Genomic DNA, 18,768 nt, shown 5'->3' on the forward strand with positions numbered 1-18,768 from the left:
AGTGGCTAGAGGGGAGCCCCCCACCCCAATCCTCTCCCGGCTTCTCAGGTGGTGGGGCGGGGGGGGTCTCTCTTTCCTCCCCTCCCCCGTCCATCCGTCCGGGCGCCGCTGGCTTCGCCCCCCCTTAAAGACTGTTTATCAACCGATCACACGAGGATGAGGATGATGAGCAGGACGCAAAAGTGAGCCATCGGTCGGGGGGGGGGGGTGCAGGACCGCTTGGGGGGGGCTAAGGAGTTGCAGAGATCGAGAAAACCCATCTCTTCCCCCCCCCCCCCGCCGACCCCAGAGACCCTCACAATCCGCTCGGTCTCCGAAGCACGAAAGGCCTTGCCCGGTTTGAGGGAGGGGGGGTCACTTTCTTTGGGTCCCCGCCCTCCTCCTCTTCCTCCTCGCATGGGGGAGTATAAATTGGGAGGGGAGCTGAATGGGAAGTCTGGGAGGGGTCTCGCCCTCCCCCCCAGCAAGATACGTGCCCCCTTTTCAGAAACCTCTTGCACCCCCCCTTCCCTCTCCTGTTTCTGCCATTCCTCTCCTCCCCCCCCCCCAGATGCCTGGCCTCCCATCCTGAGCCTCTTCAGGATCCCCCCTTCCCCCCCTCCCAGTCTATGGGGTTTGAAGAGGACTCTTCAGAAGCTCTAGATGGAGGAGAGGGAAGGGCCGACCAGATCCCAGGCTGCAGGAAAGGGGGTGTGGGGGTGGGTGGATGGATTGCCCCCCTCCCTCCCTGTCCCTGTGTGTTGGGGTTTTGCACCTCCCAGATCTGGGCCTGGACGGAGGTGGGGCAGGTCAGGGGTGAGATTTGCATGGGGGGGTGATATGGCTACTCTCTGCTTCTCCAGGCATGGCCAATGTTGCCTCCTGCAGTTTGAGCTGATCGACTTGCTTGCAAGGCCGTTTTTCCTTCTGGGTATTCTCGAGGGGGAAGGGGATTCAAAGGGGGGAAGAGGATCTCTGGGGTACAGATCCGAGATGCCCCCACGGGTAGGGAGACCCCCGCCCCTGCAAGGCCCTAGGAGGGCTTCATAATCCACGAAGAAGGCGGGGGGGGAGTTTCCTTCCTTGTGAGGAGAGCTCCTCCCCCCTGAATCCTGCCAGCAGCAGCCCCGTTGGGTGGGGGGGGAGGAACGGGAGGAAGTAACTTGCCTCCCATCTCTTTGGGGGCCCCCCACACGTGCCTCCCTCTAATAACGTGGGATGCCCCCTCCCTCCCTTAAAGGGCCGAAGTCCCAGGTGGGGATGGAGAGGAAAATGGGGGGGCAGCACTGGGGGGGCAGGAGGGAGGAGGCCACATCCCCAGCAACACGGGGGCACAGGAGAAGTGGGACTGGTGAGGGAGTGGGGTCATCCCTGCCCCTTCCCTGCGAGGGGGGGGGACGTCTGCCAGACCTCTTGCTCTTTTGCACACACACTTTCTGTGTGTTTGTTTTTCTGTGTGTTGTGTGAGTGTGTGTTTGTGTTGGTATTTTCCTGGATGATCCGGCAGAGAGGAGGGCTAACCGGATCCCTCTCAAGACCAGATCCTGAGCTGAGGATCAACTGCAAGGGGGGGGCGGCTTCCTTGTTGCCTCGCATGTGTGAACACAGACCCCCTTTTCCCGAAAGGCAGGCAGGAGAGAATCAGGAGAGAGAGAAGGGGGTGGACTTTCCTCCACGGGATCTTTCTGGAGCGGAGGCTGGAAGGGGGATCCATCTCCCCAGGAACAGCTCTTCTCCCCCCCACTGCCAAAATGGTTCTGGTCTTTGGGTCCTGAAGGCACCATTCAGGGCCATCGGCTCTGCAAAAGACCTGCCCCCTCAGTCATCCTTCCAGGGGATTCGCCCTCCTGCCTCCAGTTTGTGGCTCTCCGTGGGATGGAGCAAAAAGGGGGCTTTGGAAAGAGGCCGGAAGAGGCTCTGGTCCTTCCACGTGGAGGGCAGGAGGAAAGAAGGACCGGAAAAGGCAACCCAGCCTCTCCTTCTGGGGCATCTCCCTTCTGGGCGGGTCTTTTGTGGAGTGAATGGCTCTGAGGGGTCCTTTCCAGACCAAGTGATCGCAAAACGCTTTGCTTTCCAGCAGGGGCAGCCCACACCAAGCCTTTCCCAGCCCCTGCGAGGTTGGCCGTGAGCTCAAAGGGAAGAGCAAAGCAAGGTTGGGGGGTTGGAAGAGAGACAGCGAGAAAAGTCCTGAGACCTGAACTCTGCCCGCCTTGGGTCGGCAACCCCACGACACAAAGGGCCCTTGGCCCATGGAGGGGGCGCGGAGGCCGAGGGGCGCCTTTGGAGACACGCTCTGCGTTGGGATCCCTGAAATGACAAGAAATAACAAAGGGTCCCATGAGAACAGAGGTTCACTACATCACACGGGCTCTGGTGTTTTCTAGATGTTGATTTTGTTTACCGTTTTTAGTGTAGCTTTGGTTTGATTCTTTTCAAGGTTTGTAGACTTGCTGTTTTTAACTTTTAAGTCTTGTGTTTTAAAGATTTATATAAGCTGACTTGTGACCTTTTTTTAAGGGAAAAGGTGGGGTAAAAATATTTTAAATAAGCGGCGGCTTGTAGACAAAGGACCTTTTCGGCAGCTGCCCCCAGACTATGGAATGCCCTCCCGACTGAGATTCGTCTGGCACCGACACTGATGACATTTCGGCGCCAGGTCAAAACCTTCCTATTCCAGAAGGCTTTTAACTGAAATAATATTAGCTGTGGGTCCAATGGCAATTTTATATATTTTAATGGTATTTTAATTGTTACAAATTTTTATTGTATTTTAAATGTTGTAAGCCGCCCAGAGACCTTTGGGTAGTGTGGGCGGCATATAAATAAATTAAATTAAATTAAATTAAAATAAATAAATAAATAAATATATAAATATATATATATAAAATAGTGGGAGAAATACCCGCTTGTATCTGATGCTTTCATCGCAGGTGTCCATGGGAAGCATGGTTTCTGTTGCTCTCTGGTTCCCTGATGTTGCCCCCCTCCTCCCTGGGTTGGTGGAGGTTTTATCTTGGAGCCTGGCATGAGATGCTCCTTCCTACCTTCCTCCCTCCCTTCCTTCCTTACAGTTTGTAATTACTTAGAAAGCAATGCTGTCATTAATAGAAGTCAACATGGGTTTCTCAAAAACAAGTCATGCCAGTCGAATTTGATCTCTCTTTTTCATAGAGTTACAGGCCTAGTGGATGAAGGGAACGCTGTGGATGTAGGATATCTTGAGTTCAGTAAGGCCTTCGACAAGGTTCCTCACAATATTCTTGCAAAGAAGCTGGTACAGTTTGGGACGGACAGTGCTACTGTTAGGTGGATTTGTAATTGGTTGACTGACCAAGCCCAAAGGGTGATCACAAACGGATCCCCTTCGTCCTTGAAAGAGGTGACTTGTGGGGTGCCACAGGGTTCTGTTCTGGGTCCCGTGTTATTCAACATCTTTATCAATGCCTTGGATGAAGGAATAGAGAGTATGCCGATTAAATTTGCAGATGATACCAAATTGGCAGGGGTTGGTCATTCCGCAGAGGACAGGATTAAAATTCAGAATGACCTTGACAGATTAGAGTTATGGGCCAAAACTAACAAAATGAGTTTCAACAGGGAGAAATGTAAGGTCCTACAGCGAGGCAGAAAATAATGATCTGCACAGATCTAGGATCTAGGATGGAAGACACCTGGCTAGAAAAACAGGACCCATGAAAAGGATCCAGGAGTCTTGGTAAACCACAAGCCGAACACGAGTCAGCACTGTGATGCGGCTGCCGAGAAAGCCAATTCGATTCTTCGTTGCATACATAGGAGTATATTGACTAGATCAGTGGTGTCGAACTGTGGCCCTCCAGATGTTCTTGGACTTCAACTCCCAGAAGCCTTCACCACCACCTCTGCTGGCCAGGATTTCTGGGAGTTGAAGGCCAAGAACATCTGGAGGGCCACAGTTCGACACCACTGGACTAGATCAAGGGAAGTGATAGTACCACACTATTCTGCTTTGGTCAGACCTCACCTGGAGTCTTGTGTCCAGTTCTGGGCACCTCAATTCCAAAAGGATGTTGGCAACCTGGAACGTGTCCAGAGGAGGGCGACCAAAATGTTTAAAGGTCTGGAAGCCATGTCGTACGAGGAGTGGCTTAGGAAGCCGGGAATATTTAGCCTTTCAAAAAGAAGGTTGAGAGGGGACATGATAGCCGTGTTTAAATATTTGAAAGGGTGTCATGTTGAGGAGGGGGACAGGTTTGTTTTCCAAGGCTCCAGAGACTAGGACACGGAGCAGTGGTTTCAAACTACAGGAAAAGAGATTCCATTTGAACATTAGGAAGAACTTCCTGACAATCAGAGCTGTCCAGCCGTGGAAGAGGCTGCCTCGAAGGGTGGTGGAGTCTCCTTCTTTGGAAGTTTTAAAGCAGAGGCTGGATGGCCATCTGTTGGGAGTAATTTGATGGATGTTCCCGCATGGCAGGGGGTTGGACTGGATGGCCTCCGTGGTCTCTTCCAACTCTATGACTCTGTGTCTCTAAGAATAGACTACAGTAACTCTCTTTAGGTGGGGCTTCCCTTGAGGCGGACACGAGGAGATGCAAGAGGGGCAGTGTCTCCTCAGGCCATCGCTCTCCCCCTCCAGTCGTCTCCTCTGGGAAGGCATTTCCATGCCCCCGTGTGGGTGATGGTTCTTCTGTTTTACATTCTCTCTTTTCTCTTTTGCTATTTGCATCCACGCTTCCCTCTCAAGTCCATCCTGTATTCTCCCGTTTGCCCCAGTAAAAAAGTTTTTCTGGCTGAGTGATCATTCCTTCATCTTTCTACCTCTTCTCTTGATATAGTCATCGACTCTCACATATGAATCCATGATTTCTCCGTCCAGAAACCTTCCCACTCTTCTAGCAATACCTTACTCTCTTCACCTCCACCGTACTGGCCTCCACTTCTCTCTAACTCTCTGCTCCTGGTCCTTCTTATTTCTAATCTCCTTCCTTCTCTCTTCCCTTCACATCCTAAATGGGGGGATGGCATTTCCCCTTTTCTCTTTTGTCCCATTTCCTCTTTTTCCTGGCTGGACGCTCCTCATGGATACAGTGGAATCGTGGATCAAGACTCCACACTCACTTTGTGTCCAAGACACATCTAACACACTCTGTCAGTCAGTCCCGATCCCAACCACCAAGGCAATACTTAACAGTCCACTCTTCTTACCTTGTTCTGTGCACGGAGTTGCCTGGTTGTTAGATTTGTGCCCAACAAATTTTCCCTCTCTCCTTCACTGTGGTGTCATACGTCTCGGGTTGTCCCATCTGTGCAGCCAAGGTCCCTGCCAGAGAAAGGAGGCCGTTGAAATCAATGGGACGCATCTCCCTGTTTTCTCAGCAGGGGACCACGGCAGGAGACTTGGATCCTGGATGAGCCCCCAATTGAGAGAAATGCTCACACCATTGTTACTTAATACAGTAACCAGGCAACCACGAATACAAGCAGCTGTCCTTTATTGAAAAGCACTTTTTCAAAAGCGGGTGTCCTAACTGGGTAGGCACACCCATCAATACGGGTAGCGTAATATTTCTCCCCTACACCCGGCCGCAGAATCCCTCCTTTGTTTCCCCATTGGTCTGGGTACTCCAAGGTGTGCAGCCTATGCGGTGCACCTAAACCGATCACAGGAAGTCCCACCTCTGTTTACATCTCCCACTCCTCTTTTTACCTAGATCCCTCTTATTTATTTCTATCCTTATTTTTTGGATGTTGCCTTTTCCTAATCTCCCTGCGGTCATTCAAACTGTAGAATATTTACAGTTCTATGTGTAGAATAAAGAGAGAATTGTATTTTAAGATATGTATAAGTATTAGTAAGATATTGTATTTGCATGTACGTAGCTGTTTGTTTACGAAGGCAAACGGCCAGCTTTCCCCTCATAAAATAAACTTATTCGGGGGGAGGACTGTGGTGTTGACAGAGGTCAACTGGTGGCCAGCATAAAGGAGAGAAGGTGTCATGGGCCTCAGGCTAGTCAAATAATCTGGGGACATATAGGGGCATGTCACAATTAATATTTAATATTAATATTTAAATATTAATCAATCAATTAATGTTACTTATTAATTTAATATTTGACCAATTACTCAATCATCCTGTCCTTGCATGGACTTGCAAAAGCAGCCTTTACCTTCCTCCTTTTCTCTCGCCAGATTGGTCCATGCACAGATTATATGTGAAGGTTTGGGGTGTGGCAGATGGTTAGGTTGCCTAGGTATTTATACTCTTTTACCTCTTCTATCTTGTGCACATTCAGATTCCATTGAAGTTGCTTCCACGACTTTGAGAAAACCAAAATTTTTGATTCATCATAATTTATTTGCATTTTGTTTTTGTCCAGGTATTCCACAGTTCTGTTGATTAAACATTTCAAACCTGGACAGGAGCGTGAGATGATAACAGCATCATCCCACATAAAGCAATATCGGGACATGATGCATCCCCAGTTTTGGTGGATGCCCCTCCACACTGGCTAGAAAGGGGGATAGATCATTCGTAAATAGGTTGAATAGGGAGGGAGCAAGAATGCGGCCTTGTTTCACTCTCTTGTTGGTTGGAAATTGATCAGTTAACTCCACTTTCCAAGAGACATAAAGTTGGCATGTTGTGCCAGAGTATAAAATTCTTACGAGGGAAAAGTCTTTTATCTACGTCCATGCTTTCAAGTTTTTTTCCCAGAGAAGCTCTCTGTCTACTGAATTGAAAGCTGCCTTTAAGTCAAGGTAAGCCACATACAATTTAGAATTTTCATGCTCAACTGTTTTTTTAATGAGATGCGAAAGTATTTAGCAGTTATCTCCAGTGGCCTTACCTTTCCCGAAAACAGCTTGCTCAGGGCCTAGCAATGTCTGGTTATTGATGCAGGAATTAAGTTTAATTAGTTGCTGTTTTGCATAGAGTTTCCCAATTACTGATAATAAACGTGAAGTTTTCTGGGAGGTGTAGGTCCCCTTTTTAATAAATGGGGCAAGGAATGCAGTGGTCCAGAATTTTGGCAGGATCCCAGTATTATCTATAGCTGTGAAAAGGGAAGCAAAGAGTGAAGCCCACCAGTCCGGTTCACATTTCAATAAGTCCAGTGGAATGGCATCGAGGCCAGCTGCTTTTCTGCCTTGTAACTGAGTGATTAGATCTTTGGTCTATTCTATGGTTACTGGTGGCCAAAGAGGATGATCAGACAGAGCAAAGAGTGTAGAAGGTCTAACAGCTCTATCTTTGTCAAAAAGAATGTCTGAAAAATTTTGGAACCCATCTTGGTAGAGATATTATGGCAGGGTTTTGTACTTCCAGCCTGGAGGAGCCGGCTATAATGGCCCAAAATAGTTTATTGTTTTTCTGGGTCACTGCCTGTTGGAGCTTCCTCCGTTGCTCCCAAATAAACGTCTGCCTTTTTTCTTTTATAAACTTCCTTAACTGAGTTTTTAGGGAGCAATATTTGTGCCAATTCTCCAAGAGATCTATGGCTCCTGAAGTCTTCTATAGAAATTCAGCCAAGGTGTGAATCTCTTTATAGCTAGTTTTCTGCTGCCTCTACTGCTGGAAAAAGGCTCCTTCCCATTTGAGTCCCTGTTGACCCTTTCCAGGCCTCCGGAGAAGACCTCCTGGTGACATCTGTGGCATGAATAGAGTAACTTGTATCTGATTTAATTCATTATTCAAGAAGGGCCGTTCGGGCAGCAGAATCTGCCCAAAGTTGCCTGTCATGAAAAAAGATGCGAAGAACTTGTTTAATTTCTCTGCAATCTCCAAGTCCCCCTTTCCCTCCCTCACCATCCAGAGGGCCAGCCACTTCTCTGGCAGGTTTCCTACTTCTAACATATTTAAAGAAGCTTTTATTATTCCCCCTTATATTGCTGGTCATATGTTCCACAAAGTCACAAATTGGCCATCTGTCTCACCTTCTTACATTTCTTTTGCCAGAGTGTGTGTTTCTTTTTGTTTTCCTTATTTGGGAAGGATTTCCATTTAGGGAAGCACCCCTCCTTGCCCTTTAAAACCTACCTAACTCTGCTCCTTATCCATCCACCTTTTGGGACTTAGTTTTTTGCATTATACTGTTCCGCTGGACCTCTACTACTGTTGTTTTAAAAACTCTATGCACTCTGGAAACTTTTTTTTAACCTTCCCTTTCAACTTCCTTCTCACTAGCTTCCTCGTTTGATGGAAGTCCACCCTTCATAAATCAAGGGTTTTTGTGTCTGGAGACAACATGGTCACTATTCCCTAGCGACTCAGTGACATTCCCGTCCCTAACCAGGTCCTGAGCACCACACGACATTAGATCCAGAGTCACCTGTCCTCTGTTGGGCTCCATGAAAAATTGCTCCAAGACGTAGTCATTTAGCATGTCAAGAAACCCGGTCTCTCTTTCTTGACCCGAGCACGCCACAGCCCAGTCGATGTGAGGATAATTGACGTTCCCCATGAGTATGATCCTGTCCCTTTTGGACACCTCCCTGATTTCTCTCTGCATATCATTCCCCCCCCTCAAATTTTTCCCAACATTTCCCCCTCAAAGTTTTGATCTGGAGGATGATAGCAAGTCCCCCAACCCACTATCACATTGCTCCTTGGGGCTGGCAGTTTAACCCACAGTGATTCTATGATGGAGTCAGACCCACCGTCCATCTCCATTTCTGCTGGATTCCACCCCTTCTTTGACCAAGATAGCCACCCCGCCTCCCACACGGCCCTCCCTGTCCCTCCTCTAGAGTTTATCGGCTGGGATTGCGGTATCCTACTGGTTCTCCGAATCCCACCAGGTTTCTGTTATGGCCACACTATGAAACATATCTACCCTCCAAATAAAAGTTAAGTAAATAAAAAAGTTAAATAAATAAAATGTTCCAGTTCTCTCACCTTTACTCAGACGCTTTGAGCATTTGCATAAAAGCACCTGCCTATGGGGTCCCCCAAGAAGGGCAGCTTGTTTGCTTCTCCTTCCATCCCATCACACTCCCAGTCCTAATTACTACACTATCATCACTTTGTGGTTCTCTATCTTCTCCACCCTCATTCCACAGGGATGAGTTGTCCAGAAATGAACGCCTCTCGGCTCTTGTCAACTTTCCCCCGGGATTCAGTTTAAAAGCTGCTCTGCCACCTTTTTAATGTTACGCGACAGCAGTTCAGTTCTGTGTTCATTCAAGTGAAGCCCCTCCCTCTTGTACAAGCCCGGCTTGTCCCAAAAACTTCCCGAGTGCCAAATCAATCTAAACCCCTCCTCTTGACACCACCGTCTCATCCATGTGTGGAGACCCCTGAGCTCCACCTGCATGATGACACCCAGCTCAACATCTCCTTTTCTCCAACCAGAGTGGATGCCATTCCATCCCTTCAGCGCTGCCTGGAGGCTGTATTGCAATGGATGCAGGAGAATGGGCTGAGGCTGAATCCAGACAAGACGGAGGTCCTAAGGGTGGTTGGCCCCTCCATTGGTGGTTTGGGAAACTCCTCTCTTTAGGGGGAGTGACTCTTACCACAAAGAGTGAGGTTCGCAGCTTGGGGGGGTCCATCTGGATCCGGCACTCACCATGGAAACCCAGTGATCCACTCTGTCTATTTCCATCTGTGGCGGATTGCCCAGCTGCATCCTTATCTTGATGTTGGAGCGCTCACCACAGTGGTCCATGCGCTTGTAGTCACGAGATTAGACTACTGCAATGCGCTCTACTTGGGGCTACCTATGAGATTGATGCGGAAGCTTCAAATGGTGCATAATGGGGTGGCCAGACTTCTCAGTGGGACGAGAAAATATCAGCATATTTCCCCCACTCTGGCTGCTTTGCATTGGCTGCCCATTGATTTTTACTTTGATTTCAAAATGTTAATGATGACATAAAGCCCTAAACGGTTCAGGACTTTGATATCTAGCAGAACTCCTCCTCCAACCTAGATCTAACCGAATCGCTTGTTCTAGCCAGGAAGGATGACTGAGGGGCCTAACAAAGAGGGAGGTCCGGAAAGAAAGATCTGTCTGGCTCCCTCACTGGGTGTTTTTAAGTGCAAACGTAAGACCTGGCTCTATAGGCAGGCTTTCCCTCCTGTCATCACTTGAATTATTTTCCCCATCTTGACCTATATTACTACTGTTGTTTTTTATTTTATTATATTCTTTTAATTCCTTTTTTTAATGTTAGCTGCCAGAGTAGATGGGTGGGGTATAAATTAAATAAATAAATAAATATCTGGCCCTGTACGTTTAACAGGTAGTACTTCTAAGAATAATACCTTTGAGGTACAGTAGTATCTCGTTTTATGTACACATTGGTTTACACAATTTCTGGGTTATGAATGGAAAGCAGTTTGAAATAATGCCTCAGTTTTAAATGTCTTTCCTGGCTGTTTTTTCACTTTGTGAAGGAAATTTCCCTGTGCCTGGAGGTTTGTAGCGCCACCACCATTGCTATGGCAACCTGCGTTCCAGTTTCTGTATTTTTCGCATGACGTAATGTCCTGGAGGACACATCGATTTCGTAAACTGAGGTACAACTGTAATATGCAGCATTTAGAATTTGTAATATTTAATTTAGCTTCGGTCAAATACCTTCTGAATTTCAATGTTTAAATTTTTGTTTTTATTCTCACTGATGTGGTTTATCAAATTTTTCTCTTCCCCCTTTCCATACACATTGCTTTAAGTACCTAACTCTGGAGCTAGAAATTGGGAATTCACTTCCCTTCTACCTCTGCAGTTCTAAGATTCTATTACCTCTGTACCTATTTCCCTGACCATCTCTGCTTCCTATCCTGTTTTCAGAAATTCCTGATGATCCTCTACACATAATAGCATTTTATAAATTCTACATCCCATCCCTTTCGTGGACTTGTCCTTTCTCTTTGTCCTCTGAATAATAATCTCTGTAGACTTTGTCAGTTCCCGGCATTTACCAATAACTTCTCTTTACCAGTTCCCGAGTCTAATAATCTAGCTGCATTCATCCACTTTTACATATCCTTTCTAACACTGTCCTTTCCCACCCTTGTTATTCATTTTTTTGCTTTTAAAATCTTTAATTAAATTATTTGTTTCCTCTTTAATCAGCTTTGAGAAATTCCTTTCTAATTTTCTGCAAACTTAAGTACAATCATTGGGGAGAATTTGAGAAGGAAAAAAGTTAATGTACTTTGAATTTGATGTACTTACTTGGGTGAGGAAATGATCCTCCCTTCATGACTCCTCCCTCCAAAAGATTCCAGTGAAGAGCCCTTCCAACTTCAAGCCCAAAGGAACATCGTCCGGTCTGGCATCATCCCATCCCTGTTTCTCTTTCCTCACCTTTTTGGCTGCCTTTCCTTCCTCATCCATGACTCAGGCGGAGTGGGAATAGATAATTCCTTATTCCTGCAGATTTTAGAAGTTATTGTATCTCTTCTTTTTCTAATCGACCAGATGATGGACAGGAGAAAAAGAATTGCCCAGCAACATCTGGGGCAACCTGGGCAGAACTCATAAGCAAGAAAACAGAAAACTGAAAATAGAAATGGCCATGCATGGACTTCACATGAAAGAACTGACGCAGGGGAGAAACCACGTAAATGCATTTCACCTCAGTAGACATCAAAGAACACATGCAGGGGAGAAAATGTATCCATGTATGGAATGTGGAAAGAGCTTCAGTCAGAGTAGTAACCTTAGGTCACATCAAAGAACTCACACTGGGGAGAAACCACATAAATGCATGGAATGTGGAAAGAGTTTTAGTGAGAGTGGTGACCTTAGGAAACATGAAAGAACGCACACTGGGGAGAAACCACATAAATGCATGGAATGTGGAAAGAGCTTTAGTAACACTGGTGGCCTTAGAACACATCAAAGAACTCATACTGGGGAGAAACCGTACAAATGCATGAAATGTGGAAAGAGCTTTAGTCATAGCAGTACCCTGAGGGCACATGAAAAAATTCACACTGGGGAGAAGCCACATAAATGCATGGAATGTGGAAAGAGCTTTAGTCGCCATGGTCACCTTAGAACACATCAAAGAACTCATACTGGGGAGAAACCGTACAAATGCATGAAATGTGGACAGAGCTTTAGTCATAGCAGTACCCTGAGGGCACATCAAAGAACTCACACTGGGGAGAAACCACATAAATGCATGGAATGTGGAAAGAGTTTTAGTGAGAGTGGTGACCTTAGGAAACATGAAAGAACGCACACTGGGGAGAAACCACATAAATGCATGGAATGTGGAAAGAGCTTTAGTAACACTGGTGGCCTTAGAACACATCAAAGAACTCATACTGGGGAGAAACCGTACAAATGCATGAAATGTGGAAAGAGCTTTAGTCATAGCAGTACCCTGAGGGCACATGAAAAAATTCACACTGGGGAGAAGCCACATAAATGCATGGAATGTGGAAAGAGCTTTAGTCGCCGTGGTCACCTTAGAACACATCAAAGAACTCATACTGGGGAGAAACCGTACAAATGCATGAAATGTGGACAGAGCTTTAGTCATAGCAGTACCCTGAGGGCACATGAAAAAATTCACACTGGGGAGAAACCACATAAATGCATGGAATGTGGAAAGAGCTTTAGTCGCCGTGATCACCTTAGATCACATCAAAGAACTCACACTGGGGAGAAACCACATAAATGCATAGAATGTGGAAAGAGCTTTAGTATGAGTGGTCACCTTAGGTTACATCAAAGAACTCACACTGGGGAGAAACCACATAAATGCATGGAATGTGGAAAGAGCTTTAGTCGCAGTAGCACCCTTAGGTTACATCAAAGGACTCACACTGGGGAGAAACCATATAAATGTATAGAGTGTGGAAAAACCTTTAGTCACAGTGGTCATCTTAAGTTACATCAAATAATTCACACTGGAGAGAAACCACATAAATGCATGGAATGTGGAAAGAGTTTTAGTATGAGTGGTTGCCTTAGGTCACATCAAAAAACTCACACTGGGGAAAAACCGTACAATTGCATGAAATGTGGAAAGAGCTTTAGTCACAGTGGTGACCTTAAGAAACATGGAAGAACTCACACTGGGGAGAAACCACATAAATGCATGGAATGTGGAAAGAGCTTTAGTAACAGTAGTCACCTTAATTCACATCAAAGGACTCACACTGGGGAGAAACCACATATATGCATAGAATGTGGAAAGAGCTTCAGTCACAGTAGTAATCTTAGGGAACATGAAAGAACTCACACTGGGGAGAAACCACATAAATGCATGAAATGTGGAAAGAGCTTTAGTCACAGTAGCACCCTTAGGTTGCATCAAAGGACCCACACTGGGGAGAAACCACATAAATGCATGGAATGTGGAAAGAGCTTTAGTCAGAATTGTGACCTTAGGAAACATCAAAGAACTCATACTGGAGAGAAACCATACAAATGCATAGAATGTGGAAAGAGCTTTAGTCAGAGTGGTAACCTTAGGTTGCATCAAAGGACCCACACTGGGGAGAAGCCACAGAAATGCATAGAATGTGGAAAGAGCTTTAGTCAGAGTGGTAACCTTAGGTTACATCATAGAACTCACACTGGGGAGAAACCATAGAAATGCATGGAATGTGGAAAGGGTTATCCAGAGCTCCTGATAATGAAACAAGGCATAAGAAGCTCATTCAGATACCGAAGCAAGAAGATCTTATTGGAAAAATACAGGAAATAGCAGAAATGGACATTTTATCAGAAGTCATGAAGGATTATCCCCTACAAAAGGCAACAGAAAGATGGGACCTATTCAACAAATGGACTAAATTAACAGGCAACGTGAAATGAGAGCTTAATCTAAAAGGCAGAAAAGAGAAAACAGAATAATTTAAAACTATGATATGGCATTAAGTTTCGAATGGTTGTTAGCATGTTATGGTCTCTCCTCTTCCCCATAAATTCTTAAGTCCCCCTTTCCTTTTTGTCACCCCCTATGTAAAAAAAAAAAAAATTAAAAAAAAGAAGCTCATTCAGTTTTTTGCTGGTTTCCAGTGTAAAGATTAAGCAACTAAAAGCTGACTCAATGCAAAACAGAGAGAAAAAGAGACAAAATGGAGTGCATTTTGAAGTGCCACCTGTTAATTGTTTTACTTCTATCATTAATTAACAGAGAGATACCACAAAATAGACGTGGAACGTTTTGCTAAAAAAATGAGAACAAGCGTATATTGTACAGTGGAAGCTTTTACAAAATTAGTGTAAAAAGAGAAAAGGATTGATGTTCTAAGACTAACTGATGAAAGAAAAGCAAGTAGTGAAGAGAGAGGAGATGTCATTTGTTTTATATGTCTTTATCCTCCTAAATAATAACAGTAATTGAATTTTAAAGAGGGTGCCAATGAATTTGTATTAGTTATTTTTTATAAACTATATATATATAGTATTGTTTATGAAGAACTGGGAGCTTCTATGCTGTTATATTTAGAGTATACTGCTTTTTCATGGCAGGGAATGTTGGAAGGAGTGGAAAGGTTGGTTTTTCAAGCTCAGATCTCTTCAGGCGCTGGACTGCACTGGGTCAGAGGTGACCAAATCCTTTGCTCCTTAACATCTGACCTTCTCGGAGGCTGGGAAATCTAAGCCTTCAGAAAATTTGGTTTTGCTGATTGATGCATAACAAAGGGATAAAAATATTGGGAGAGATCTCACACAAAGTGTTATTAGAAAGGAATGGAGAAACATAGATGTTTGGTTTCATGATGCCGGGTGAAATTCCTTGGAAGAGCGGAAAGATAACAGTGTGGCAGTGACAGCCACCAATGGATTTTACAAGCAGCTGGGTGAGAACAAAATTTTCTGTTTCTTAACAACACACTTACAGCCAAATAGTGCTTTTTTACTTTGTATATATTTATTTTTAAAGTTTAAATACTTTTGCTTGTCTTTCATGGAAAATGATTAGGGTTTTTTTATTTTTATCATTTTATTCTTAGGATGTTTGAAGTGTTTTGAAGATGTATTCTGTCTTTCGAGATTATGAGCACCAGTGTTTTAATATTGTTTGCATTTTAAATTCAGTGTTTTATTATGTAAATTTAAGTTGCTGCATCTTTTTACATGGTGCAAGGATGTATTTTAAGTAAGCCTGCAGTTTTTGCATAACTGTATGATGTTTGTATTTAAAGATCTCTACCTACTGTTTTTTTCCTCATGCCTGTAAGAGTGCCTTACATATTTTTTGGATTTAGTATATTTCAGTATGAAATCTAGAAATGATGCAAATAAACGAACTTGTACAGAATTAACAAGTTTTGGAATTGTATATAATCATCAATTTCAGGAACTTCCCCTTGAGATAGATAGCAGGTAGGTGCTGTTTTTGCAAGATGATTGAATAATGCTGCTATTGCAAATAATGAGTATATAACCCTTAGTTAATGATCCTGCTGATGTGAGGGATTTTTGAGGAAGTCTCAAGAAACTAGGTAAGAGGAAACGGATAAGAGGATCCTATTGCAAGTAACTGCACCAAGCAGAAGAGGAGGAAACAATAAGAAAGAGGACCGGGGGGGGGGGGGGTTGGGAAAAGAGGAACACAGACCAAAAAAGGACGAAAATAAGTAAAGAGTCCGGAGTCTAGGTAAAGAAGGGAGTGGGAGATGAAAACGGGTGGGACTTAACATGATGGCTTTGGGCGGTTGTACACCTCGGAGTACCTACTACTGGGGAAACAAGGGAGGCACCATGCAGCCAGGAAGAGGGAAGAAATATTGAGCTCTCTGTCTTGATTGGTGTGCTTACCTGGTTAGGACACCCAATTTTCTCGGCCCCTCCGCACAGATGAAAGAACCCAGTGCTCCTTGTCAGCCACCACGGCCCCATCCTGCAGAAAAGGGACGAAAAGGGTGGGTGGGAGAGAAGCTGGATCAGAACAGAAGAAGGAAGCTCCCCCACCCCCCAAAAGAAACCAAAAGGAAGATCAAGAGTGAGAAGGTGGGGGTCTCTCAGTAGGAAGGAGGGGGGACAGAACAGAAATCTGGGGTGCAAGGTCACCTCCCAATTGACTGTGGGCAGCCACCATCACCCGCTCCAGTCTCTTCCAGTTGGGTTGCATGGCGTGAGCCCAACGGGTAGTCCCGGTTGAGTCTGGAGAAAGAGGGAAGTTTCTTCAAGGGGGAGATTTTCATTGCCATGGGGGTGGAGGTGGGAGTGTGCTAATGCAGCATCCTGTGAAGTCCCCCTGGGAGTAACTGACCAGGAGCCCTGTGGAGCCCCGAAGTTGAGGGCCTCGGTTTCCTTCTGGTTTCAGGCCAATTTCCCCAGAAGGGGAGGGTACGCTGGGGGTGTCTCCCCCCTTCAGCATTTCAAGGGGCCCCCTTGGTCCTCAGCCCCACTTTTTCTCAGGAGGGAGCCCACCCCCCTCCTTGCCTTGGAGTCCATGCAGGGTATAAGGGGGGGAGGAAGGCTCTGCTTGCCATCTCCTTCCCCCCCCACTCTCCCTTCTCCATCCAGCCCTTCGCTCCCTTTAGTAGTCTGGGGGCGCTCCTCCTAATACCTGAGGGGTCGCCTCCTCCTCCTCCTCTAGCTCCACCCAGGGAAGAACAATGGAGACCCAATGAGAACTTGCTCCTCCTGCGCGTCACCCGTTGGTGGGCAGAAGCCCTCCAGGGCGTCTATTATGGCGTCTATGAGGGGTTGCCCGGTGTGATGGCTGCGATGACGTCACCTGCCTATCAATGTTATGCTGGAGCTCATCTGCCTATGGCAGGGCAGGAGGTGGGACTCCAGGAGGTGGAGCTGTGTATATAAGGGGGGGAGTGAATGATGTGAGTCAGTTTTGGAGAGTTAGAGTTAGAGTGAGAGTTGAGTTAGGGCATGAAGTACTGTGTTAGTGAAGGTCTGAGTGTTAGTGTGGTTGAGCGGATACTTTATTTATGTAATGATTATAGTGATTAACTTATTTACTTGTTACAATAAACAAACATTTTCCTTTTAAAAATCCATACCTTTGTCTGAGGAGTCAGATATATGTGTGTGGTTGGTGGCAGCGTGTGTTGAGAAAGAGAGTGTGAACGACTCTTATTTACTTCATTCAGTTCCTAAGAAGCTGTAATAAAGTAATTAGAGAAGCACAAGTAGGGATTTGATAAACAAACAAAGCAATCCCCTCTCTCTACTGTCCGTCAGCCCAAATACAAACAGTTAGGAGCTTTACTCTTGTCTGCTTCAAAAAGCCCACTTGATTTTATGTAACACAACACAGACATATAAGATTTTAATTGGTTGGGCTGAATCATCCATTAATTAGGTAGCGTAAATTCAGTACTCAAAATGCATTCGGTTTGGTCAGGAAAGAACATAATTTTAAACTGTCAAATAGACAGAAGTATTTATTAAAGAATTAAATCAACATAACTCTAATATAATATAAATAGATATTTGTACAATTATTTTTACTCTAAGCAGTTTCCCTCCCCTTCATTGCATTTCTCTAGAAAAATACTTAAACACAATCTCTAAATAAAAAAAAAATTATTATCTCACGTCCTTGAATACAGCTGATAAAGCACAGAAGTTTTTTTTAGTTGTAGGGATATTTCAGCAACGACTATAAAATCAATCATGTAAATGTTTCTTCAGTCCATCATAAATCTCCATCTTGTCTTCTTCCTCTCAGCAGCAAAAAACGAACTCTCTCTTGCTGTTTTTTAAACTGTCTTTTTATCTAGGGAAACTCCCACTCCCTTTGGTCAGCTATATTTTTTTTTTCCCCAGTTACCAGATAAGCAATGTGCAGAAAAAACTAGGTGAAAGTTCTTGCTGCCTAACTTAATTCCTCACACGCCCCCCGAAATTACACAGAAATTCAGATTAGTCTACTTATCTAATTTATAGTAATTTGATACAAGGAATTAAGAAAATATAAAACATGTTATATATCAAAACTCTACTACAAAAGTATATATGAAATAATGAAACACTACATTCTATGAAATTACATCAGATATCTAAGTCAACGCTCAGTGTTGCATGAGTTTTCTTCTTCATACATTCTAGAAAGACTATCTGCTACTATATTCAATTTTCCTGGAATATGTTGGATATTAAAATCAAAATCTTGTAATGCTAAACTCCATCTTAACAATTTTTGGTTATGAGATTTCATACTTTGTAACCACACTAAAGCTCGGTGATCGGTTTGAAGCGTGAATTTGCGCCCCCATAAATACGGTCTCAAAAGATTCAATGCCCAAAAAACTGAAAGTGCCTCTTTTTCAGGAATAGCATAGTGTTTCTCGCGTTCCAAAAGTTTTCTAGAGAAATAGGATATTGGATAAAGGTTTCCATCTTCTCCTTGTTGCAATAAAACAGCTCCTAGACCTAATTCAGATGCATCAGTTTGTAATACGAAAGGTTTGTTGAAATCAGGAGATTTCAAAATAGGCGCATCAACAATTTTAGCTTTTAAGGCATCAAAAGCCTTTTGACATTCAGGAGTCCATTTTACTTTGACAGGTTCTCTTTTTCTAGTTAGCTCTGTCAAAGGTGCTGCCAAATTACTAAAATCCGGAATAAACGTTCTGTAGTAGCCAATTAGACCTAGAAACGAGCGTACTTGTTTCTTAGTTTTAGGAATAGGCCAATCATTGATAGCTTGAACTTTTGCTTGTATAGTTTGAATTTCTCCTTGCCCAATCAAATGTCCTAAATACATGACCTTTCCCTGCATCCATTGACATTTACTGGCTTTTACTGTCAGTCCTGCTTGTTGAAGTCTGGACAAAACAGTTTCAATGTGTGCCAAATGAGATTCAAAATCATTACTAAAAATCGCAACATCGTCAAGATAAGCATTAGCATAAGGTAA

The 18,768-nt window shown here is 44.6% G+C and overlaps 3 protein-coding genes across 3 annotated transcripts in view; 1 reads left to right on the plus strand and 2 right to left on the minus strand.

Annotated features, from left to right (window-relative positions):
• The window catches only part of LOC144584981 (uncharacterized), a 464,602-nt gene that overhangs the window by 426,519 nt on the left and 19,315 nt on the right, over positions 1 to 18,768 (minus strand).
• LOC144584976 (uncharacterized) overlaps positions 1 to 18,768 on the minus strand; it is a 178,045-nt gene that overhangs the window by 139,993 nt on the left and 19,284 nt on the right. The window lies entirely within an intron of this gene.
• On the plus strand, positions 2,864 to 16,903 carry LOC140702921 (uncharacterized). Its single transcript, XM_078382377.1, has 2 exons — positions 2,864 to 10,486; positions 11,394 to 16,903. The coding sequence occupies exon 2, from the start codon at positions 11,485 to 11,487 to the stop codon at positions 13,522 to 13,524; it is 2,040 nt and encodes a 679-aa protein (XP_078238503.1). The 5' UTR covers positions 2,864 to 10,486; positions 11,394 to 11,484; the 3' UTR covers positions 13,525 to 16,903.

The sequence above is a fragment of the Pogona vitticeps genome, chromosome W (genome assembly GCF_051106095.1).
Source record: "Pogona vitticeps strain Pit_001003342236 chromosome W, PviZW2.1, whole genome shotgun sequence".
Lineage (NCBI taxonomy): Eukaryota > Metazoa > Chordata > Lepidosauria > Squamata > Agamidae > Pogona > Pogona vitticeps.

Coding starts and splice junctions, on each gene's coding strand:
- LOC140702921 (XM_078382377.1), top strand. CDS start 11,485: ATGGCCATGCATGGACTTCACATGAAAGAACTGACGCAGGGGAGAAAC.